The following is a 24258-nucleotide window of genomic DNA, read 5'->3' as shown; positions in this document are numbered from 1 at the left end:
CTCTAGCTTTTCTAATTATTCTCAGTTGGAGGGTTGGTCCAAACCATCTACTCCACTACTGGAAAGCTACAATCTCTACTTCTTGTATCAGAAAATATGTCCCCCTTTCATTCTGAATATTTGGGTATTCTCTTGATCAATCTAATGAGTGTTTTTCATTATTCTTTGTCTTTTTGAAGACAGATTTTTCTGTTGAGTATTTCTACTTAATTTTTAGAATTTCACTAATTTTACTCTTTATTGCTGTATTTCTTTCCTTTTACTTTCTTCAGATTTACTTTACTACAACTTCACTATTTTTACTGTTTCTTGAGATGGACACTTAGCTAACTAATTTTCCTTGTCTTCCTTTCTAGTTTATTAAAGATTATAATTTTCCTACTGAGGATTTACTTATATCCCACAACTTTTGCAAGGTGGTACTTTCATTATCATTTAGTTCTAAATATTTCTAATTTCCATTATCATTTCTACTTTGACTTATGAGTTATTTATAAATGTTTCTTAACTTGAAAATACATGAGGTTTTTCTAGTTTTCTTTTAGTTACTAATTTCTAGCAATCACATTATACTGAGAAACTACTTAATGATAATCTTTTGAAATATGTGGCCTTACAGGAGAGCAATTTTTAAATCATCCTTGTATGTTTGCAAAAATAAAATCATGAGGCAGCTGTTACATACATATAGTCAAATGTGATATTCAAAAAATATTAAATATTCAATAGTAATATAAATTAACATGAATAAAAATTTTAAAACATTAAAAAATTAAACTAACCTATAGGTTATAAAAATGCTTGCCAAGTGGTATTAGTTCTAACTCAAATTGTTCATCAGATTATTCTAGTAATTCCCAATCATTTATTAATTTTTGGAAATTGTAGCCATAATCGTTTTTTTGACACAGATGCTTTTGTCTGAACCATGAACTGCCACAGGAAATTGCATAAAGCCCCTCCAAGAATTTCCATGTTAAACAGGTAGTCATTCATATAAAACACACTTATGGTTACCAAAGGGGAAAGGGAAGGAGGGAAGGATAAATAAGGAGTATGGGATTGACAGATAACGAAAAACAGATAAGCAACAAGAATTTACTATATAGCACAGGGAATTATATTTAATATATTTTAACAACCTATAATGGAAAAAAATCTGAAAAAAATATAACTGAATCACTTTTCTGTACACCTGAAACTAACACAATATTGTAAATCAACTATACTTCAATTTTTAAAAATTCCTCATAAATAGGTAGTCATCAAGTAACCTGTAGAATTGATAAGTAAAAAAAAAAGTCACTCTTAATAGCAACAGAATTGTTCATGGGAGGTGAATTCTCTTTTCAGCTTTTGCTGCAGTTAACAGTAAGTATATTAAAAATTTTTTGGCCCTTATAATGCTTGCTGTTAATTTTTATATTCAATTACATTAATAACTAAGTCACAAAATAATTTATTGAGACATCATATTTAATTATATCAAACCTAATCCCTCAGCCCAAATGAGACATAATGTAATACAGCAGTTAACAGCATAAACCAGAATACAAATCTTTTGTGTTTCATGACCTTTCAGCTTCTCAGTTCTCTCAACTAAATGTTTCTGGTAAAGAGACTACTAATGTTGGCAGTCAAGTTCATTAATACAGTGTTATTAATGTCCATGGTGGGCATGTATTCAGTGGCTTTTGGCAAACTTATCCCACTAAATAAATGTGAAATTCAGTAAGAATGATAAAATTAGGGAAGTACATCCCAGGAGTCATTCATCCATAAACCATCCTCATAGACCTCATTCACCTGCCATGGATTGTATCCTGCAATGGGTATGCACACTTTGCCAAGAGAATTAATGTTTGGATGGTGCCTGCAGTAGTGCCATTACTCTCATCAGACTGCTCTTTTCATCTCTCTGGATCTCCCCAGAGGCTGCAGTTCCCACAAATGACCATGTGAGAATGACTGGGAGAGTGTGTGAGAAAGTCAGGCAGCCCCATACTAAGGGGAGCCAAATGGTCACTCAGCATTTGCCTATGGATTTTTTGTGTGTCGGGGAGGATACCTGGCATGGGGAGAAGAGCTTAGAGTGGATGCTGAAGGTCTCTAGTAAGATGTTTCTTGGCAGGTTGCTGTGCCAGTTCTTAAATCTTCAGTTGCTATATAATGGGTTACTGAGAGATCCTATGGAAGGTGCTTAAGCACTAGGAAGGCACTCAGTGAGCTTGGGGCAGTAACTAACTACTCAACCACCATGGATATATATTAATATTTTAACAACTGGTACAGGTGAACCAATGTGTACTAGCTGAATATCAGGCCTGAATGCAGTATTCTATACATGCCCTTTAGAGCAAGATTTTAAGTGGTGCTGTTTCTATCTTGTGTACCCTTATGTTTGTGTCTGCCTGCTTAACTGAGGTATGCTATAATGTGTATTAAGATCATCCCCTATGATGATATATTTTTCTCTTTTCTCCTTGAAGTTATCAATTTTTGATGTATATAAATAAAAAACCCTCAATTTCAGAACTGTTTTATCTTCCAGGTGAATTGAGCTATTATCATTATGAAGTAACCTTCTAACTCTAGTAATTTTTTTTTTTTTGCCTTAAAGCCTATTTTGTATATTAATATAGCTCACCAGCTTTCTTTTGTTTAGAATGTTTGATATGTCTTTCTCTATCCTTCTAGAATGTGTTTGATATATGCCTCTCTCTCCTATGTACAAGAAGTACTAGTACTTCTATATTATAATTAGTAATATTTGGATTTATTTTCAGCCATTCTTTGTGCTTTTTGTTATACCTTTTCTTTTTTCTCCTTTCCCTTTCTTGACTTCTTTTGGAATTTTTTCTTCTCATTCCAAAATTGTTTCTTCTACTAGTCTGGAAATAATATATTTATTTGTCTTTTGGTGGTATGCACACATTAAAGCCTAAAGTTAATATATCACAATTCTCCCTCAAAAAAAAGAAAAAAGGAATTTAGAGCATCCTTTCATAATTTATGCTATTGTTGTCTACTATTTTAGCTACATCTTTGTTAATCCCAAAAGAGAAAATCAGATTTAATTTTACATACAAATTTTCCACATCCTTTGTTCTTCATTCCTTCTAATATCTCTGACCTTACAGTTCTGATTGGGTGCATATGTATTTATTTCATCTTTCTTCTTGACAAGAACAAAGAACCTATCTTTGCTAGGTACAGACATCTAGATTGGCAGTTTTTTCCAGCATAGTAAAAAATAATCACGACTGTCCTCTAATTTACATGATTATTGATGACTAATTGGCTTTCACTCACATAGTTACTCCTTTGAAGGTTTTTTCCTCTAGCTTTTATGATTTTATATTTGTTGTCCTGCAGTTTCACTACATGGCTAGGGAGAATTCTTGCTTGGGGTGTGCTGGGCTTCTTAAATCATGGTTTGGTACCTTTCTTCAATTCTGGAAATCTCTCAGCTATTATTGCTTCAAGTTTGTTTTACCCTATTATCTATCTCATTTTCTTTAGGAACTGACCAAGTACATGATATGCATTTTCTCTCTACGCTTCATGTCACTAAGCCTCCTTCATATTTTCAGTCTCTGTCTCTCTTGTCCGCATTTTGGATAACTTCTTCACTTCTATTTTCCAATACACTAATTTTCTCTACAGCCGTGCCTAATGTGTTCTCATAGAGTATAGCCTAAGAAAGTCCCATATTATCTAATCTATTAATATCATATTTCCTTTTTCAAAATGTCATTTTAGGAGTTGACAGATTTATATTGACAGTGTTGCTATTGCTTAAAACATTTTTGGAATTCTTTAGAAATTACCTTCTAGTCCATGTATCCTTTCTTTTTTTTTTTTTTAAGTGCCAAATTCTAGTCTGGTCTCTATCAAATTCACAATTTTAATTCTTACCTTCTGTATCACCTCTTCTTTTTGTACTGAGAAGTCCTTGTGACAGTGGTTACGGTATCCAGTAAGCTGATTTAACTCATATATGACTGAAGGATATGAGAAATCATTTCATTTAACACAGTTTGTCATTTTATATAAAACCATTTTAAGTCCTATAAAAATTTGAGGTATATTAGTAGACGTAGTCAAAAGACTAAAAAATTAAAACACTGAACCATTTTCACCTACCACCTTGACATAAATGAAAAAGTATGGCAATGTGCAATATTGGCAAGGGTATGGGAAGACAAGTACTTTCATATGGGACTGACAGGAATAAGAATTGGTACAGTCTTCACAGAGGGCAGTTCAATAATAGGTATCCAGAATCTTCATAACCTTTGACTCATTCTAGGGACTTACCATAAGGGCATACATAAATCTAAAATATTTGTTTAGAGAGAGTTTAAACTAATGAAAAATTTTAAATAATGTTGTAGAAATATATTCATTAACATAAATAATTCGCAATATATTATATGAAAAAAAGCACACTAAAAAATAGTTGATTCTATCTTTATGTTAAAATAAACATACACAGGGAGTTCCCTGACGGTCCAGTGGTTAGGACTTGGCACTTTCACTGCCATGGCCTGGGTTCAATCCCTGGTCAGGGAACTAAGATACCACAAGCTGCACAGCATGACCAAAAAAAAAAAATTTTTTTAATAAATAAAATAAATATATACAAGGAAAAAATTCCTTAGATAGCCATTCAATCTCTGGGATCATAAATGATATTTAGCTTCTTTTAGCTCATTTACTGCCTACGTTTTCTAAAGTACATATTAATTGCATAATTACACATTATCAAATTATTTTAAGTACTAGAGTACCTAACCACCTTTTACAAAAATGTTACTATAGGAAAATGTGGCCCAGATTCAAACAAGAACTATCAGTAATATACTCCTCATTCTAATAGCACTGGCAATGAGAATTCCTTCTTCATAACTCATTCTATCCCTCTCACCCTCTACCTAAAATCCCACCTCCAAAGAGTAGAAATAGCTACTTCTGAAGGCCGGAGGTTGGGAGGAAAGGAACTGGGATATGTTGAAGAAAGGAACTGAAGGGTTATGAGGAACAGACTCCTGGTATTTTGGGAGAAGCTTTAGGAATAGGGCTTGAGGAAGAAGTGGGGAGAGGAGGTTCCATGGATAAACTTCAGCAAAACAGTTTCTCCCCTCACCAATTTTCTCTGTATTCAGGTGCACAGTCACTGTTACAAGTCAACTGCTATAGGGAGAAACCCCAGAGATCCCAGAACTGAGTCTGATTAAGAAAAAGCATTTGCAACAGTGAAAGGAAACAGGGTGTACTCGCTCAGTGATTCCAGATTCTGTTGCTTTGTTCCTTTGTTAGCACATTTTATGTCTTTCTTCAGCCCAATTTTTTACTTTGTTAACCTATCTTCTTTCAGCTTCTCTAGCATGATATGCTGCTCCTCCAACCACAGGTCCTTTGACATACCTCCACCTAAAGTATTTCTATCCCCTTCCAAACACTATCTTGACTAATTTATCTTCTACTCATTTTTCCAATCTAGGTCAAGTGTCACTTTCTCAGGGAAACCTTGAAAACTCTAGTCCACAACAGATTCTTTCAAGCCTGTATCACAATTTGTAAATATACATTAAGAAATTATTTAGTATGGTTATTAATGTCTAGTTGAACCAATATGTCCCAAGACCAATGAAAGCGGTGCCATTAGCTGGTTTGTTCACCACTGCCACCTCTGCCTCTGGAGCACAGCAAGTGCTCAACAAATATTGGGTTGGCCAAAAGGTTGTTCAGCTTTTTCTGTAAAATGGCTCTAGTAGCCCTTAGGTGTCTTTAACTTCATTCAAAACAATTTTGTTAGATTGTATGTAACAGCTGTCATATCAGTGTGCATTTTTAAAAAACTTATCAAAATTGATGAATTTTTGTGTAGCCATTTTATTATTGAAGATGGAAGAAAAAAAGCAACATTTTCGTCATATGCTTTATTATTTCAAGAAAGGTAAAAACACAACTGAAATGCAAAAAAAGATTTGTGCAGTGTATGGAGAAGGCGCTGTGACTGATCAAACGTGTCAAAAGTGGTTTGCGAAGTTTCATGCTGGAGATTTCTTGTTGGACGATGTTCCATGGTTGGGTAGATCACCTGAAGTTGATGGCGATCAAATTGAGACATTAATTGAGAACAGTCAACGTTATACCATGCGGGAGATAGCCGACATACTCAAAATATCCAAATCAAGCACTGAAAATCATTTACACCGGCTTGGTTATGTGAATCACTTTGATGTTTGGGTTCCACAGAAGTTAAGCAAAAAAACCTTCTTCCCCGTATTTCTACATGCGATTCTCTACTTAAACGTAATGAAAACGTTCCTTTTTTTTTTTTTTTTTTTTTTTTTGCGGTACGCGGGCCTCTCACTGTTGGGGCCTCTCCCGTTGCGGAGCACAGGCTCCGGACGCGCAGGCTCAGGGGCCATGGCTCACGGGCCCAGCCGCTCCGCGGCATGTGGGATCTTCCCAGACCGGGGCACGAACCCGTGTCCCCTGCATCGGCAGGCGGACTCTCAACCACTGAGCCACCAGGGAAGCCCAGGAAAACGTTCCATTTTTAAAACAAACTGTGACGGGCAACGAAAAGTGGATACTGTACAATAATGTGGAACGGAAGAGATCGTGGGGCAAGTGAAATGAACCACCACCAACCACACCGAAGGCTGGTCTTCATCCGAAGAAGGTGATGTCATGTATATGGTGGGATTGGAAGGGAGTCCTCTATTATGAGCTCCTTCCAAAAAAACCAAATGATTAATTCCAACAAGTACTGCTCCCAGTTAGACCAACTGTAAGCATCACTCAAAGAAAAGTGTCCAGAATTAGTCAACAGAAAATGCATAATCTTCCATCAGGATAACGCAAGACTGCATGTTTCTTTGATGGCCAGGCAAAAACTGTTAACAGCTTGGCTGGGAAGTTCTGATTCACCAGCCGTTTTCACCAGATATTGCACCTTCAGATTTCCATTTATTTAGGTCTTTACAAAATTCTCTTAATGGAAAAAATTTCAGTTCCCTGGAAGACTGTAAAAGGCACCTGGAACAGTTCTTTGCTCAAAAAGATAAAACGTTTTGGGAAGATGGAATTATGAAGTTGCCTGAAAAATGGCAGAAGATAGTGGAACAAAAGGATGACTATGTTGTTCAATAAAGATCTTGGGGAAAACAGAAGGCATTTTTGGCCAACCCAATATTTGCTGAACGAGGGAGGGAATGAATGAATGAATGAATGAACAGCTAAGCAAATGACTAAGAATCCAGAGGCCTTGATGGGGTAAGAGTTGTATTATCTATGTCCGCTCATGGTGGAACCATGTGTAAATTTTTTCCTTTGATTGCTGTTGAACTTGTTCCTGCACTCACAAAACAAAGTTTAAAAAATATATATATCACTTTGAGCCTCCTGCTCCAGCTCCATGGCCCGGCCAGCTCCCTCCCTCCCTCCCCTGCAGCCAGATGCCTGCCTTCCCCCCTCCGCAGCCCCCCCCCCCCCACACACACACACAGAGCAGCTGCAGGCAGCCGCTGACTTTCGAGGCTGAGTCATCACTACAGAGTGGGAAGGGCAGCAGCAGCAGAGAATCCAAACCTCAAAGGTGGTATCACAAAGTACCTTTTCTCCAAGTTGGGGGCTCAGAGGGGCACCATCATGAGCAACGTTACCACTGTGAAAGAAGGTTGGGTTCAGAAGAGGGGAGAATATATAAAAAACTGGAGGCCAAGATATTTCCTTTTGAAGACAGATGGCTCATTCATACGATATAAAGAGAAACCCCAAGATGTGGATTTACCTTATCCCCTCAACAACTTTTCAGTAGCAAAATGCCAGTTAATGAAAACAGAACGACCAAAGCCAAACACATTTATTATCAGATGTCTCCAGTGGACCACTGTTAATAGAGAGAACATTTCATGTAGACACTCCAGAGGAAAGGGAAGAATGGACAGAAGCTATCCAAGCTGTGGCAGACAGACTCCAGAGGCAAGAAGAGGAGAGAATGAATTGTAGTCCAACTTCACAAATTGATAATATAGGAGGAAGAGATGGATGCTTCTACAACCCATCATAAAAGAAAGGCAGAAAACATCTTACTCCCCTCCTCAGCACAACATTTATATGTGTGGAAGAAATATGTTAACAACTGCCATTTGCAAAAACTGTTAGCCAATTATCTTATGATATGCTATTATATTGGTGTGGATGGTTTTTAATCAGGTGAATCTTAAACCTGTCATTGTTTAAGACCAAATAATTGAAACATCACTTTATTTCAGTGTTTCAGCAATTAGCACTGAATGTTGAAAGGGCTTGTTAGGAAGTTGTGATTGATGTGCCATCATACTACTTTATATAATTTGCATTTTTCCCTTATTGTTTTAATACTATTTTAGAAACTTGGAAATAAAGTGTTTTCCCTAATGATATGGTCCTTTTCTATTTACCATTCTATGTTCTCCTGAAAGCAGAAGCTGAAATGGCTCTGGTGTACTTCATGCTTGGTGCCCTAGCCTCACTAATGTCAGCAGGAAAGCGAACAATCTTGGAAGTTATAGCTTTTTATTTTGGTAGCTGCTTCTGAGCCAATGAGGGAAACAGATTTTTTCTTCCCTCAGTGCTCCAGAATAATAAGTGCCAATTTATATATTTATAAGAATTGTAAATTATAGTTTTCATTGCTACAGAAAATTGAAAAGCAACTCCCTATTGAAAAAGTGGTATTTTAAGATTAACGGTACAAGTATTCAAAATAGATGAACATGCCATATTTAATGTTAGAATATATTTGTTATAATAGATTTTAAATTAATCTTCAGGTAGGAAAATGCTAATTGTTAAGGTAATTATCCATGTAATTTGGTATTAGTACAGTGATTAAGAACTCTTAAGTTAGACTGCCTGAGTTCAAATCCTCTTTTTCCTATGTGCTAACCATGTGAACTTGGTGAGCTTTACAGTTACAACTTAGATTCAGTTAATCATCCTTTCCTTACCTGAAATTTCTATTCTAATTAGAATAATATTCTATACTTGATCTTGGACAAATTTCTGAGAACCCTGTATGTCTTCCTTGAAGACTAATCCTCTATTTGTTAGTTGAATTGTATCCCTCTTTTCTTTTGAGTCACCTTAACCACGCTCTGCCCTTGTTCCTCAGTTACTGCAAAGAGAAAAACACAATCTAGCTTTACCCACCTTCTCAGAGAGAAAAAAGCTTCTTTTGCTCATGTATGTGCACATGTACACAATTTGAAATTTGACTGCGCTCATAAATTTAACGTCATATCCCGATTATTCTCACCCTTTGAGTAATAAACTACCTCGTTCAGTAAAAAAATATATATATACATACATATATCACTTTGAAAATTCTCCATAGCCCAAAGTAAACCGAGGCCAAACATGAAATTTTAGTCAGCCAGGAGAAAGGCTGGATACCCTTAACAGAAGAATGTAGTCTAGCGTGGAACTTCACAGATGTCCCACATCACAACATACCTCTCTGCAGTGTCTTAGTATCTTACTGGAGCAAAGGAACGACGGACCGCGCACTTGTCCCCTCAGGGCAAGTCAGCACAGGGAACAGGGAGTCTGCAGGCTCCGTACCCTTGACCAAGCTTAGGTGGGAAAAACACAAGCCTAGTGTGACAGGGAAAGAACGGGCATTTATTCAAAGTGTACTTATTGAGCATCTACGGTGTGCCAGCAAACCCTAGCTCTGGACTGGCTCTGACAGACCTGTCGGGGGGCTTTTGGCACTTCTCCTTCACAGAGCGCCGGTCCTGAAGGGGAGCAAACCAGTCCCGGGCTCGCCTACCTCCAAGGGCCGGACGGAGCCTGCAATAGCGACAGAGTGCTTCATAAAGAGCCAGGGGCACGAAGGCCGGCCGCCCCAAACGGACTCTCAAACCCCGGCCCGGGCCGAGCGAGCGGGCCCCGGGCAGCCGCCCACCGGCAGCCGCGCCACGCGGAGACGGGTCCCCGCCCTCCGAGGGGCCGCGCTTACCCGTCGGGCGAGTACTCGAGGTTGAAGACGGCCCCATGGGTGCGGGTGCTGAGGTACACCGAGTCCGCGGGATGGATGGAACCATAGAGGTTAGTCATGGTGCGGAAATTGTCTCGTGCCGGATCCACGAACACCCCGCGGCCCAGGCTGCGCTCTCTCAGCCACCCGAACAGCTGGGCGCCAGGGCCGCCCAGGCGGGCGCTGAGGCAGTGCCGGCCCCGGCTCCCGGCCCTGCAGTCAGGCCCAGGTTGCCGGCGCGGCGGGGAGGGCGGTGACTGCTCTTCCTGGGCGGAAGCGGCTGAGGGCTTTAGAGCTCCGGGCGGCCGGAGCTCCCCCGCGCGCCCAGCCTGGGGCTGCGAAGGGGCGCAGGGGTGGCGAGGGCTCCCGCAGGGCGACGGGGGAGGGGCTGCGTCAGCCCCCGGCTGTAGCGACGGGGGCGGAGAAGGGAGCGGCCCGGCAGCTGCAGCCTGTCTCGCGTGGGGTGCTGGCTCCTCAGCCCCGGCTCCGGCCGCCCTGTCCCCTCCGGGGCTACCGGGCCCGAAGGGAAACATGACCAACGCACCGACTCCCAGCTCCTGGCTGCTGCCCCGCCCGCCGACACCTCGGCGCTCCCGCCCCAGCCGCCACTTCCGGCGTACGTTGGCCTAACCCCACCGGCTGGGAAACCCGCGCCGCCTCTCGGCCATCATCCGCTGGGGACCAAGAAAGCAGGGACACCGCCCGACTGTGGGTACCGCGTCCCGGAGGGTTGGAGGTCTGGAGCGACTAGGTGCGTGGGCGCGCAACTGAGGATGCCCAGGGTCTGGGCTGCATGGAGTAACTTTAGCATCTGGGCACCGCTTGTGACATTATCAGTATGTGGTTGTCAGTGACCAGACTGTGTCCTTGGGGATGACAGGGCCTGACTAGTCAGTCCAAGAGGCTGGGTATGATTATGTACTGTTTACATAATCATCTCTACACTGAGACCAGCGAAGGTAAGAAATGACCATATTATGGGCTGCTCACGCATAGTAAGTAGCATGGTGTACTGCCTACACAGCCTGGGAATCTAGGGACTCGGGTTAACTTCTGCACTAAAAAGCCCTGGTTTGTACATTGCCTGGAAATGGGGCTTACTGGTGCGCTGGAGCTCTGCCCAACTCCCAGTTACTTGACCTACTAGGTCAAGACTTTATCAAGGCCAAAGCCTTCCTCTCTGCAGGAAGGAACATATATCCAGTCAGGAGTCACTGAGGGGAGCTGAAGACCTGAATCAATTCAGCCTTACAAGCAATAGAGCCCACCGTCAGTCCTGCTTACCTCTGCCAAGCAGGGCATAACAGATGCAAGGCCCTTCACCACTGCTGTTGAAGACAAATACATAGGACTTGTTTGCAGAAAAAGATTAACGAACTGGTGTGTTTCTTGGGGAGGGAAGGAGAGTCTTCAATGAAGGGAAGCCTGAGGTATAAGAAGAGGTAGGTATAAGAACTGACAACCCTTCTAGGCCTTGATCAAGACCTGAGTTATAGAAAGCTCCCATCTGGTGACTGTTTAGGATAGTCTGAAAGATCTCAAAAGTAAAGGAATGAGACTCAGAGAGGGCTGAACATTCAGCAGTTCCTCCCACCAGCAAAGTTAGTAGTTATTCAACTCTTCTGTCCATGAGCTGACTGAAAAATGGCAAGAAGCAAGTGTTCAGAGGAGATCAAGGCAGCCATTACTCTGGAGATATTCCCCATGTTAGGGGTAGAGGTCTGTTTTATAATTAACAAATAATGTCCCTTAGTGACCTACAACTTCTGGCTGCAACCGATACTTAATAAAGGCCCTCTACTTGATTCCCGAGTTATGGCCAATGGCTAAAATTATTTTGGTGTATAAAACCTTGACCATGATATATTCACCAATGCTATTAACTTTCTCAATAAGTAAAATAAAACTCAATATTTTTCCTTTTTTTTTTTATGCCCCTGCCTCCTCCCCTCAAAAGTCAGTTTTAAAAGGTTACATATTCTAAGGTATTTAAGATATAGTTCCAACAGAATAACACAAGCTCTGCAACAAGAGTTGTGCTGTCTCAAGATAACCAGGTTTCACAGTTCAGGCAATTCAAAATTAACTGTCGCCCTAAAACTGATTAAGAACTATTCCCTGGCAATTTAGAGAATCTAACGAAGGCAAATGGAAACAAAGACATTTTGTAGGTTTGCATGTACCTCTATCAGTTAGATAATGAAAATGTCTCCTGAAAAGTTAAGACAGCCACACACTTAAGGCAGTGGTGGTTGTAACATGCAGAACGAGTCGCTTAGTAATGTCAGGGTTAGTTTTTTCTTATACTTCTTAAAATATGAGAACCTTCTTGTTCCAAATAATTTTTACTAAACCCTAAAATAAGGATAAACTACATAAGGACTAAAATTCTATTGAGATGACCATGATTTAAATAAAAATCACTGGAAGTTAATGGAGAAGGCACTAAAGATAGAACAACTTGGTGCCTGCTTCTGTTTACCCACTGCCTTTCAGAGCCTTTATATACCATCATGTTAACACAGAATTGATTTCAAACCACAGTCTAGGGCTTCCCTGGTGGTGCAGTGGTTGAGAGTCCGCCTGCCAATGCAGGGGACACGGGTTCGTGCCCTGGTCCGGGAAGATCCCACATGCCGCGGAGCGGCTAGGCCCGTGAGCCGTAGCTGCTGAGCCTGCGCGTCCGGAACCTGTGCTCCGCAACGGGAGAGGCCACAACAGTGAGAGGCGCGCGAACCCCCCCCCCCCAAAAAAAACAAAACACAGTCTATATAGACCAATTTCCATGTAACACTATTTTTAAAAGCTAAAATATGTTCAACTTCAATTGCTGAAATTCACAGATATCAGTTCATCAGAAATGCCTAAAGCATCCTCTGAACTCCTTTGTCCCTGATGCTCCTTTCACATCACAACAAAAGTAAAAAAGTAAAAGGTTTCCCCGAGGCCCAGATATCACATGTCCCTTAGGATCTATCTCATCAAGCAGGCAGGGAACAAATTTATTTACTTTCTTCCCTATCCATTGACTAAACATTTAAAAAAATTACTTCCCAACTGGTGTCTCATAATGCAATGTGCTGGAAATGTAAACACTGGCCTTTCTGTTCAGACTTTTATACTTTGGGAGCAGCAGGTTCACTCCTGATGTCTTTGACATCATTGGTTCTGCCCATCAAATAGAATTCTTTGTTGGGAACAAGACTGACAAAATGAGCAAGGCAGTTGGACATGGCATAAAAAGCTGAAATTGCAGCTATATCCCAGGCATCTTCTTGGTTGAATCCGTGCACCTCGAGCTTTTTGAAATGGTCATCTGTTATGTCATCAGCTCGGGAAATAGCAAGTGCAAATTCCAGCATTGCCTTTTCCCAGGCAGGGAGGTCAGACTTTCTCCAGTTCACACAGACCTGCAAGAAAACACACAGTTAGAAGCAGAATCTCTGTCCATCACAATACAGCCAATAAAACACAAGGCCTAACAAAATAAGCATTAATGAAAAAACCCAAGATTAGAGTAAAGAGGCAAAGTCAGGCCACAATAAACTTTCCAGACAGGTAAGTATCTTGGTCAAGTTCAATATAATGCAAACCTGGAACTCTAGCTCTGCTGGGAAATCTTCTTTGCTCACTCCAACTACTTCTTTCTCCTCTAAACACCCATTTCATCAGAAACCTCAGAAACAAGACTCAGAGACTCTTAATACATAAGGACCCCCAAATACCAACCTTTTTGTATGAGAAAAGTGAAGCTTAGATAATTATCCCTTTGTCCCCACTTAATCCTAAATGACACAATATTTGCAAAATTAATAGCTGATACTTAAGCAATGAATATGTGCTAAGCATGTACTCAATGCTTCATATTAACTGTCTCATGTAATTCTTATAAAAATCCTAGGAAGCAATGCTTTTTATCACTCCCCATTTTATTGGCAAAGAAACTGAAGCTCAGAGAGGTCACACACTTCCCCAAGGTCACACAGCTAGAGAGTGACAGAGCTGGGATATGAATCCAAGTGTATTTGATTCCAATGACTATACTAATAATCATTACCCTTGCTAAAGCAAAATACTGGAAACCATTAACCACCTAAAAATAGGAAGAATAGTCCAGCAAACAATAGTGTGACACTATATCCTATGGTCATTAGGGAGACAATGCTTGAGAGACTGATCCTGGATGAGCAAAGGTCTGGCGAGTAGGCAGAAGGATCTCAGCAGGGAAAAGGGGATGATGCACCTATCTCGTTTAGCTTCTGGCTGGCAACAAAAGGCCCTCAGGGAACAATTTCCAAGGTCTCCACTCAGGTGGGGTCAGGAGGGAAGGTTGGGGGATAGGAAGACTGAATCTGAAAGTGAAATTAAGAAAACACTCCCATTTACCATTGCAACAAAAAGAATAAAAAATCTAGGAATAGGGGCTTCCCTGGTGGCGCAGTGGTTGAGAGTCCTCCTGCCGATGCAGGGGACACGGGTTTGTGCCCCGGTCCGGGAAGATCCCACATGCCACGGAGCGGCTGGGCCCGTGAGCCATGGCCACTGAGCCTGCGCGTCCGGAGCCTGTGCTCCGCAACGGGAGAGGCCACAACAGTGAGAGGCCCGCGTACCGCCAAAAAAAAAAAAAAAAGTATGAAATTAGAACACTCCCTAACACCATACACAAAAATAAACTCAAAATGGATTAAAGACCTAAATATAAGGCCAGAAACTATCAAACTCTTAGAGGAAAACATAGGCAGAACACTCTATGACATAAATCACAGCAAGATCCTTTTTGACCCACCTCCTAGAGAAATGGAAATAAAAACAAAAATAAACAAATGGGACCTAATGAAACTTAAAAGCTTTTGCACAGCAAAGGAAACCATAAACAAGACCAAAAGACAACCCTCAGAATGGGAGAAAATATTTGCAAATGAAGCAACTGACAAAGGATTAATCTCCAACATTTACAAGCAGCTCATGCAGCTCAATAACAAAAAAACAAACAACCCAATCCAAAACCGGGCAGAAGACCTAAACAGACATTGCTCCAAAGAAGCTATACAGATTGCCAACAAACACATGAAAGAATGCTCAACATCATTAATCATTAGAGAAATGCAAATCAAAACTACAATGAGATATCATCTCGCCAGTCATCAAAAAATCTAGAAACAATAAATGCTGGAGAGGGTGTGGAGAAAAGGGAACCCTCTTGCACTGTTGGTGGGAATGTAAATTGATACAGCCACTATGGAGAACAGTATGGAGGTTCCTTCAAAAACTACAAATAGAACTACCATATGGCCCAGCAATCCCACTACTGGGTATATACTCTGAGAAAACCATAATTCAAAAAGAGTCAGATGTGGCACATATATACAATGGAATATTACTCAGCCATAAAAAGAAACGAAATTGAGTTATTTGTAGTGAGGTGGATGGACCTACAGTCTGTCATACAGAGTGGAGTAAGTCAGAAAGGGAAAAACAAATACTGTATGCTAACACATATATATGGAACCTAAGAAAAAAAAAGGTCATGAAGAACCTAGGGGCAAGACAGGAATAAAGACACAGATCTACTAGAGAATGGACTTGAGGATATAGGGAGGGGGAAGGGTAAGCTGTGACAAAGTGAGAGAGTGGCATGGACTTATATATACTACCAAACGTAAAATAGATAGCTAGTGGGAAGCAGCCGCATAGCACAGGGAGATCAGCTTGGTGCTTTGTGACCACCTAGAGGGGTGGGATAGGGAGCGTGGGAGGGAGGGAGATGGAAGAGGTAAGAGATATGGGAACATATGTATATATATAACTGATTCACTTTGTTATAAAGCAGAAACTAACACACCATTGTAAAGCAATTATACTCCAATAAAGATGTTAACAAAAAAAATAAAAAGAAGTCACCGCAATGAGAAGCCTGCGCACCACAACAAAGAGTAACCCTCGCTCACCGCAACTAGAGAAAGCCTGGGCGCAGCAACGAAGACCCAACACAGCCAAAAATAAATAGATAAATAAATAAATGTACAAAAGGAAAATCAGCATGCAGTACATTTGTAATTTTTAGAATCCAGTGAACTAAAAAAATTTAAAGATTCATTCAAATACTACTTCCTTCAGGACACCTATCTTGACTCCTACCTTCCTCCCACAGAGGCAATCATTTCATCCTTTGTATTCTCAGGGCTGACACCCTAATCAGGTTGTTACAGACACCATAACCCTTGGTATTTTCACGTGGTGACAGTGAACTCCCCCAGGGCATGGAAGGTGCTTCAGCTGAATTTCTGGCTCAGAGCAAAAGCTCAATTAGTCTTGTTGATAGAAAGTTACAGACTCCACCTGTCAACAAAGAAAAGGAACCAAGAGATACCACTTTTCCAACTTCTCAAGTAGCACAGATTTCTAAAAAGGAAGTGTTGGGAAAGAGTCCAGAAGGCCGTGGTACGGCCCAACCTCTCCGAAGGGCAACTCGGTCATTTCCCCGAGGGAAATACTGAGAAATGGTAAGGTGTATCCCAGAGGCAGTCGAGGGCAGCACCGCCCCTGCTGCACTGGCTCCAGGCCGTCAAGCCCCCCAAACAAGAAGCGGTCCTAATCCACCCAGGCGGATCTGCTGGGAAGACCCCACGCTCTGGCCGAAAGCAAGACGCGGCCTCGACGCTGGAAAGTGCGCCGCCGACTGCACTGGCCCGGGCCTCATCTGCATTTCCCAGTCGCAGCGGCCACTTTCACACCAAGAAAAGGCTGCACACGCCGTTCCGAAACGCGAACTTCGCAACCGCTGCCCAATTGGACCCCAACACCGCACTGGCGTGCTGCCTTAGTCTGGGTCCGCGGCTCGGAGACTGTCTCCGCACACTTGCTTGCGGTCTTGGCTTCCAGCCACTTGCACGTGGACGGACCTCTGCATCCCCAGGCCTGCCCGCCACCCAGGCCTCGGCCATGCGCGGTCACTCACCATCGGCCGCACGACGCCAAGGCGGCAAAGCACTGACACAGCGGCACGCGGCGTGAAGGCCAGGTGCCCTTCCCATGTGCCCAGCCCTCTGGGCCCGACGTGCAGGGCACCGCCTGCGAGATGCTTTCAACCTAACCCCTCCAGGCCTGAGCTTCAGGTCTCAGGTGACTACTCTTCTCCAGGCCTCTGATTTCATCTGTGGACTTGGGAATGAGCCAGACAGATGCCCACGTGCTTCCCACACAGAAGTGCCCTTGATATGCCTCCTCAGCCAGGTTTGGGCCGAGTTTCTGACAGAGACTCCTCTATTGATGTGGGGGTGCCTGAGGGACAATCCAGGGACCATTTCCTGACCTCTCACTCTGTCTGGCCCAGACCCGACGTCATTGAGTACTATACAGGCATGGCCTTGGGTCAGCCGCGATCAAGGTAGTCGTGGTCACCGAATACCTGCTGGATCCAGACCCTCTGGAACTGGGTTGGAGTGGGGAGGAGAGAAAAAGAATCTGTGCCATTCCTTCTGCAAAAGGTAACCGACCAAGAACAGCTCCTGTGATAATCTGACTGCAAAACAACAAAAGTTACACTTCAGTTGGCCTCTATTATCTTATTCAGTTGGCTCAGCAGCATCTTACAGAATTTCAAGGGTATGTTAGAGATCATCTGTCTTAAACATCCTAAAACTCTAAAAATTAAGGTTGGAAGCAGATACCTCAGAGATGGGCAGAAGAAATGGAGGACAGCTAAAAGCCATCGGTCAGAGCCAAGCCTTTCCAGTCCCCAGGAGCTCTGACTCCTACTGGATTATCTGACCGAGTGCTAATTGGAGGTGCCAGTTGACAGATGAAACTGTGATTTCAAGTGAGAGCCCTGAAAGTCAGAAGGGCAGACCTGACATGCTATTGATTTGCAATTCAGCTGCTTCTCACATAGGCAACTAAAGCGTGCTCCAGCGACAGCAGCAGCAAGGATTTAAGTGCAGTTACTTATTTTCCCAGGCCATGTAGGGGCAGCTCAATTATGTGGAAATACGCATGTGATATGTATATATTTGCGGGGAAAAAAAAAAGCCTAGGGAGAAACGCACACCAAAATGTTAACATTCATTCATTCACCAGGTATTATCTATTTCGTGCCAGAACCTGCTCTACCAAGAATGAGAACTAGCTGACAGCCTAGCAAGGGAGACACACGGGGCTGCAAGACTAACACGTTTCATTTTCTTCTGATTCTTCCCTGTGTCTTCCACAATGTGGATAGATACAAGTTTCCCACTGAAAAAGAAAATACTTTTCCTGGCAAAAGGTCAGCAGTCCTTCTGAGGCCGGAGTCAGAAGAGAGAGCCAACTCCTGAAGGCCCTCTGCTAACTTCCCAAGGTTCCCACGGAAAGAAAGGTGGCGGCGTCTTGTATCCCACTCTGCGATCCGAGACACTGGAAGTGGGTGCTCCGCGACTGACTCAAGCTGCGCGTTTCTGCTGCGGACCTGCAGACAGACTGCAGGACAGGCGGGGGCTAGAGACACAATCATGGCCACCTTGAGGGAACCTGCCGGCCCAGGACTAACCGGCTTCACAACAGGTTCAAGTCCCACAGGCCTGTGCTGCCGGAAACGGAAAGCCTGGGGCGGGCTGGCGATTGGACGCTGAGCCGGAAACCGGAAACTGTGTGGTGACGACCGCTATGGCCGAGGCGGCGGCTGTTGTTGCGGAATCCCTGGCGGGCTACAGGGCTCGGGCGGCACGTGCGGTGCTAGAGCAGGTGGTGCTCCCGGGTGAGGAGCTGCTGCTCCCTGGACAGGAGGACGGAGAAGGCCCAGGAAGTGCAGGGGAGCGACCGCTGCGCCTGAACGCCGGGGCGCGCTCCCGGGGGCGCGTGGTGTGCGGCCCGGGCTTGCGGCGCTGCGGCGACCGGCTGCTGGTCACTAAGTGCGGCCGCCTCCGTCACAAGGAGCCCGGCAGTGGCAACGGCGGTGGCGTTTACTGGGTGGACTCGCAGCAGAAGCGGGTGAGCTGCGACTCCAGAGGGGTTGTACGGCCGGGAGAGGGCTGGGAATACTCTTCGGAAGAAGCACGGAAGGGGCCCTGGAGTCCTCTTCTGTTAAGGCTAGCCAAGAGCCACCGTAGTCCTGTGCTTACCTCTGCACCTCCTTTAGAGGGACCGTGAACAACTGGAACGTGGCCCGAGACGGGCGACCAGGAGAGAAAGGAGTCTGAGAATCTTGGCATGTAAGGGGATAAGGGCTGTGAGACATGGTTATTGTCTTCAAAACCCCATAGGTCAGGGAGCAGAAGACTTGTCTTTCGGGGTCCCAAAGAGCCAGGCTTAATGAATAGATGTCACAGGGAGCTCAGTTTCTCTTAGAATAAATAAGAACTCTCACATAGGAAAAAATTGTCTGACAATGGGATGGCCTTCCTTGGTTGTAAGGACCCCTGTGTCACTGTACTCATATGCAAACAGAAGCTAGAGAGTTTCTGATAAGAATACAGAAGAGGTAGGTGATAGTGACGTAAATGAACAGACTGTTAGAAGCTGGAAACCCGAGAGTTTATCATGTGATTGTTTTTCTTTTACTGAAAGTGACATAATAAAGTTTGTTGTAAGATTTTTATCGATTTGTAAACATGGATTTCGAAGTATTTTCTAAATATTTACAATGACAAACATAAAGTAACCACTAAGGACTTGCTGAAGATGTCTTAAAAATGATTGTCATTTGTGGTTGTGCTCTCATTCTGTTTTCTTTTGTAGTATGTCCCAGTGAAAGGAGACCATGTGATTGGCATAGTGACAGCTAAGTCTGGAGATATATTCAAAGTGGATGTTGGAGGGAGTGAGCCAGCTTCTTTGTCTTACTTGTCATTTGAAGGTGCAACTAAAAGAAACAGACCAAATGTGCAGGTAATGACAGGACCTTTGGTTTCAAAAGTAAAAGAAATATCCGTTCCCTAAACACTCAAATATCCAGAAGGCTACCGGAATGATCCTGTTTCCCTAGTTGTATAGGATGATCTTGGAGGATCTGTGTAATCACCCCAGGCTTCAAGAGTTCCTTCAGATGCTCCAGCTCTGGGACCGGAACCACATACTTATTTTACATTTGCTATGTTGTTGGATGTTTTCATCTCTACTGAGTTGGAAGGTTATATGTGTTCTCTCTGTTATTTGTTATGTCCATATACACCAGACAAGGAAGTAAGCCATAGGCTCAGAGAGGAAGGAGAGAAGAGTGGTGGAAATTGCCATATCAGCCATCCATCTATCTTGGATGTGGGTCCCAGGACTGGCATTTCACAGCTTCAGTCACATCACTGTTTCCCAACAATCCCTTTTTGCAGCCGACAGAGGAGCAGTCTTGTTACCTCAAGTTTTCAATTTGGGCTTTTCAGGTAGCATGGCCATACTCTTCCTGTCCATCCAAGCAAGCCAGAAATTTGGTGGTTTCTTTACCCTTTCTCACTCACCTCTCTTGTGTCTTTAGTTGCTTTATCTTATTGATCCTTTTTGAGTCTCTCTGATCTTCCATGAACACGCCTTTATTTCCACTTTGCAAGTTCAGGCCTTAGCTATCCCTTGATTGGATTTAGTCACTGACCTCCTTAGTAAAGCCTGCCTGTACACTTTTGCCCCTCCTTTTAAGAGCTGACAGCCTCACACACCCCTTTCTCAAAAAAAAAAAGTTTTTCAAAGCCTACATGTTTCCTTGGTATTATGCTCCAGAGGTCTTCCCTCATCCGTAATTATATCCTCCATGTGGCCCTGCCTGAACCACACCAAACTATTTAAGAGCACTACTGAATTCATAATTTCCTGCCCTTGTACCTTTGCTCATGCTGTTCCCTCTGCTTGGATTACTCTTTCCCCTTCTTAGCCGGTGGAATACATGCTTATCTTTCAAGACCCAGGCTGAGCACCACCACCTCCATAGAAACATCCCTAATTTTCAGTCACTTTTCTTATTTACTAGATTCAGCCTTGAATGAAGTTTGTTGTTTATATGTATATCCCAACTGCCCTCCGAAACCAAATGCTTCTAAAGGCAGAGAATGTTTTGTTCCTCTAGTTCCTTGAGGAACTAACAATACTAGGTACTTAACAGAACAAGTTTACTCTCCCATTTCCTTAGTTTTGTCATTTTGAAGTTCAACTCTTTGAGGTTTTTAAAATAAAATTTTTTAAAAAAATTTGTTTATATTTATTTTTGGCTACGTTGGGTCTTCGTTGACGCTTGCGGGCTTTCTAGTTGTGGCGAGCGGGGGTTACTCTTCGTTGCGGTGTGCAGGCTTCTCATTGCAGTGGCTTCTCTTGTTGCAGAGCACGGGCTCTAGGCGTGCGGGCTTCAGTAGTTGTGGCACGCGGGCTCAGTAGTTGTGGCTTGCAGGCTGTAGAGCACAGGCTCAGTAGTTGTGGCGCACGGGCTTAGTTGCTCCGTGGCATGTGGGATCTTCCCGGACCAGGGCTCGAACCCATGTCCCCTGCATTGGCAGGTGGATTCTTAACCACTGCGCCACCAGGGAAGCCCCTAAAGTAAATCTTGCATGGAGAAATGTCACTGAATTACCAGTGTTCCATTTTGCTTGGAATAATTTGCATGCCAGGGGTTTCTGTAATTCTTTAAAGCAGTGCTGTGTAATAGAATTTTTTGTGATGATGCTAATGTTTTACATATGCACTGACTATTATGGTAGCCATTAGCCACACATGGCTGCTGAGCATTTGAAATGTGGCTAATGCAACTGAGAAACTGAATTTTAAATATATAGTTTTAATTAATTTAAATGTAAGTTTACATAACTACATGTGGGTAGTGGCTACTATATTTTACAGTGTAACCCCAGAGGGTATTCTCTGGCTTTTTTTTAAAAATCAATTATTTATTCGTTTATTTATTTTTGGTTGCATTGGGTCTTCGTTGCTGTGCGTGGGCTTTCTCTAGTTGCGGCAAGCGGGGGCTACTCTTCGTTGCGCTTTGTGGCCTTCTCATTGCGGTGGCTTCTCTTGTTAAGGAGGACGGGCTCTAGGCTCGAGGGCTTCAATAGTTGTGGCGCAGGGGCTCTAGAGCGCAGGCTCAGTAGTTGTAGCACCTGGGCTTAGTTGCTCTGCAGCATGTGGGATCTTCCTGGCCCAGGACTCGAACCCACGTCCCCTGCATTGGCAGGCGGATTCTTAACCACTGTGCCACCAGGGAAGTCCTATTCTCTGGCTTTGAGATGGCTCCCAGTCTGGGGATTTTTCTGGTGGGGGAAAGGTAGGGGTACGTGCGTTAATTTTGCCTTCTTTTAAGGCACAACTCCAGAGTGACTGTGAGAATCCTGGAGTGTAGTCAGTCATTTAGCCACAGAACTGAAGGTGGCTGGCATTGCTACCTATGGAAAAGAACCAACAGCAGCACCTATAGCATGGTTTGTTGAGAGGAAATGAACTGTTTTTTAATTATCATTGTAGGTTGGAGATCTCATCTATGGCCAGTTTGTGGTTGCTAATAAAGATATGGAACCAGAGATGGTCTGTATTGACAGCTGTGGACGAGCCAATGGAATGGGTGTGATTGGACAGGATGGTCTGCTTTTTAAAGTGACTTTGGGCTTAATTAGAAGGTAAGTCCTGTTGCCTTCTGGCTTGCCTGTTGTCTTTTATATTATACCTTCTTAGAAAGCTGACTTATCTGTGGGATTTAGGTTCTTCATAACAATGGCTATAGCTCCTCAAAGTTAAAAATCAGTATCCATTTTAGCACAGTTGTAAACTCATGCATTTAGTCCCATCCTCTCAATGTGAATACATCAAATTCGGATGTATTTGGCGTTATAGTTTGTGTTGATATGGAGTCTGGATTTCTCTGCTGGAAGGTTGGTTGTTCCTTATAGCTGATATACTCAGACCAAATGTGAAAACTGGCCTTCCCCCACTTCTTAGTCACTTGTATACAGGTGCAATTTACTATTGTACAATATCATCAAATTTCTCTTATAATGGAAGCCAAATGAAGCTAGGCTGACATGATCCTCAAGCTTATACAGACATTCACAGAAAGCTCCTTCTTTTCTGTCCTGGTAGATTTAGTAGTTCCCAGAAGCAGATTCTTTGTTTAGACCTTTACCTACCCAAAGCTATGCCCTATTAAAGGGCTTTACTCCTAGAGCCACTGAGGTTCTTGCATATCTTGCATATCTCTTTGCTACTTATTCTGCAGATCTGCAGAATTAGTTCAAGAGATTAAAGAAGTATGTTATTAACCAAGCAGCACCTTTATGTTTTGAAAGAGTCAACACTCCTCTCCAAGTATTGAATTTAATACCAAGGAATAACTTACATGGTCAGGAAAATAAGGTTAAAGTGTTCTCTTAGCACCATAGACAGTAAAAAAGCTACAGTTTGAAAGTCAAGAATTAAGGTGCTCTGACAATGTGGAGGAAGAACTTTATACATTTTTTGTAAAGTTGGTGACATAGGGAGTTTGATTTCTTTGGAGAGGATAGTCCACCATTGACCTGTGGTAAGCTTCTTGGAAGAAAGAGGGCAAATGTTGTCATGTGCCTTGTTCTTGGGATGATGTTGGTGGAGCTCTGAATAACTGTGGAGAACTGCTCAGAAAAGGAGACTTCTAAAGGAAAGTCAGGTCACACCCTGCCACTTTATTTTCATTTTCTTTCTCTTCCTCACCAGGCTGCTAGCTCCAGACTGTGAAATCCTACAAGAAGTGGGAAAACTCTACCCACTGGAGATAGTATTTGGAATGAATGGAAGAATATGGGTTAAGGCAAAAACCATTCAGCAGACTTTGATTTTGGCAAACGTTTTAGAAGCCTGTGAACACATGACAGCAGATCAAAGAAAACAGATCTTCTCCAGATTGGCAGAAAGTTGATCTATGTGGGCTTTTTTATGGGTCAGTTGAGCCAAGAGACTCTGGGTTTCCCTGGGGGGAATGTTTCTCAGGTGAACCTCTCCTTATTAAATCTTCAGAAGACAAGATGTCTTATTAGAGTCCTAAATAAAATATTTTTATTAAAAAGTTACTGGCTGCCACTCATGTTCTTGTGGGTGAGACAAATCATTATAAAGTAATGATGTAGTTTTTTACAATAAAGTTTACGAAAAGTTACTATTATGGTTTATTTGATGTTAACTCCCTTAGTTTTGCTAGAGTGCAGCTTCTATAATAAACTGCAAGTGAGCATTAAAATAAGTTATTTTCTGATGATAGTAAAACATGTTCACCAAAGAAAATGTAGACTATGTAGAAAATATAAAGCAAA

The 24258-nt window shown here is 42.7% G+C and overlaps 3 protein-coding genes across 4 annotated transcripts in view; 1 reads left to right on the top strand and 2 right to left on the bottom strand.

The window, feature by feature from the left end:
- DCAF10 (DDB1 and CUL4 associated factor 10) overlaps window positions 1-10621 on the bottom strand; it is a 56521-nt gene extending 45900 nt beyond the window's left edge. The window contains exons 1-3 of one of the 2 annotated variants that reach the window (XM_079925825.1): window positions 10022-10044; window positions 3919-4004; window positions 2812-2891 (exon numbers count right to left, since the gene is read on the bottom strand). In XM_079925825.1, coding sequence (XP_079781951.1) covers window positions 2812-2867 — 56 coding nt within the window. In that variant the 5' untranslated portion in view covers window positions 2868-2891; window positions 3919-4004; window positions 10022-10044. Of the gene's footprint in view, window positions 1-2811; window positions 2892-3918; window positions 4005-10021 lie in introns of both variants that reach the window. The other variant, XM_079925824.1, reaches the window with a different exon arrangement.
- A 2034-nt stretch (window positions 10622-12655) lies between these two features.
- LOC307189073 (uncharacterized protein) lies at window positions 12656-18578 on the bottom strand. Its single transcript, XM_079926811.1, has 3 exons — window positions 18288-18578; window positions 17448-17561; window positions 12656-13449 (listed from the first exon to the last, which is right to left on the bottom strand). The coding sequence occupies exons 1-3, from the start codon at window positions 18525-18527 to the stop codon at window positions 13156-13158; spliced, it is 648 nt and encodes a 215-aa protein (XP_079782937.1). The 5' UTR covers window positions 18528-18578; the 3' UTR covers window positions 12656-13155.
- Window positions 18579-18674: 96 nt separating this feature from the next.
- EXOSC3 (exosome component 3) lies at window positions 18675-23985 on the top strand. The gene is made up of 4 exons (XM_079927408.1): window positions 18675-19003; window positions 19751-19900; window positions 22445-22596; window positions 23666-23985. Exons 1-4 carry the CDS (start codon window positions 18680-18682, stop codon window positions 23865-23867), a joined length of 828 nt encoding a protein of 275 aa, XP_079783534.1. The 5' UTR covers window positions 18675-18679; the 3' UTR covers window positions 23868-23985.
- The last annotated feature ends 273 nt before the right edge of the window (window positions 23986-24258 follow it).

This window comes from Stenella coeruleoalba (genome assembly GCF_951394435.1).
Source record: "Stenella coeruleoalba genome assembly, chromosome: 7".
Classification (NCBI taxonomy): Eukaryota; Metazoa; Chordata; class Mammalia; order Artiodactyla; family Delphinidae; genus Stenella; species Stenella coeruleoalba.
This window is presented reverse-complemented; position numbering and strand designations above follow the sequence as displayed.

Coding starts and splice junctions, on each gene's coding strand:
- LOC307189073 (XM_079926811.1), bottom strand. CDS start 18,527: ATGATTGTGTCTCTAGCCCCCGCCTGTCCTGCAGTCTGTCTGCAGGTC. Junction 17,562..18,287: donor CTGACCTTTTGCCAGGAAAA/GTATTTTCTTTT, acceptor GTTGTTTTGCAG/TCAGATTATCACAGGAGCTG. Junction 13,450..17,447: donor AGAGGGTCTGGATCCAGCAG/GTATTCGGTGAC, acceptor GTTTTCTTGCAG/GTCTGTGTGAACTGGAGAAA.
- EXOSC3 (XM_079927408.1), top strand. CDS start 18,680: ATGGCCGAGGCGGCGGCTGTTGTTGCGGAATCCCTGGCGGGCTACAGG. Junction 19,004..19,750: donor TGGACTCGCAGCAGAAGCGG/GTGAGCTGCGAC, acceptor TTTCTTTTGTAG/TATGTCCCAGTGAAAGGAGA. Junction 22,597..23,665: donor ACTTTGGGCTTAATTAGAAG/GTAAGTCCTGTT, acceptor CTTCCTCACCAG/GCTGCTAGCTCCAGACTGTG.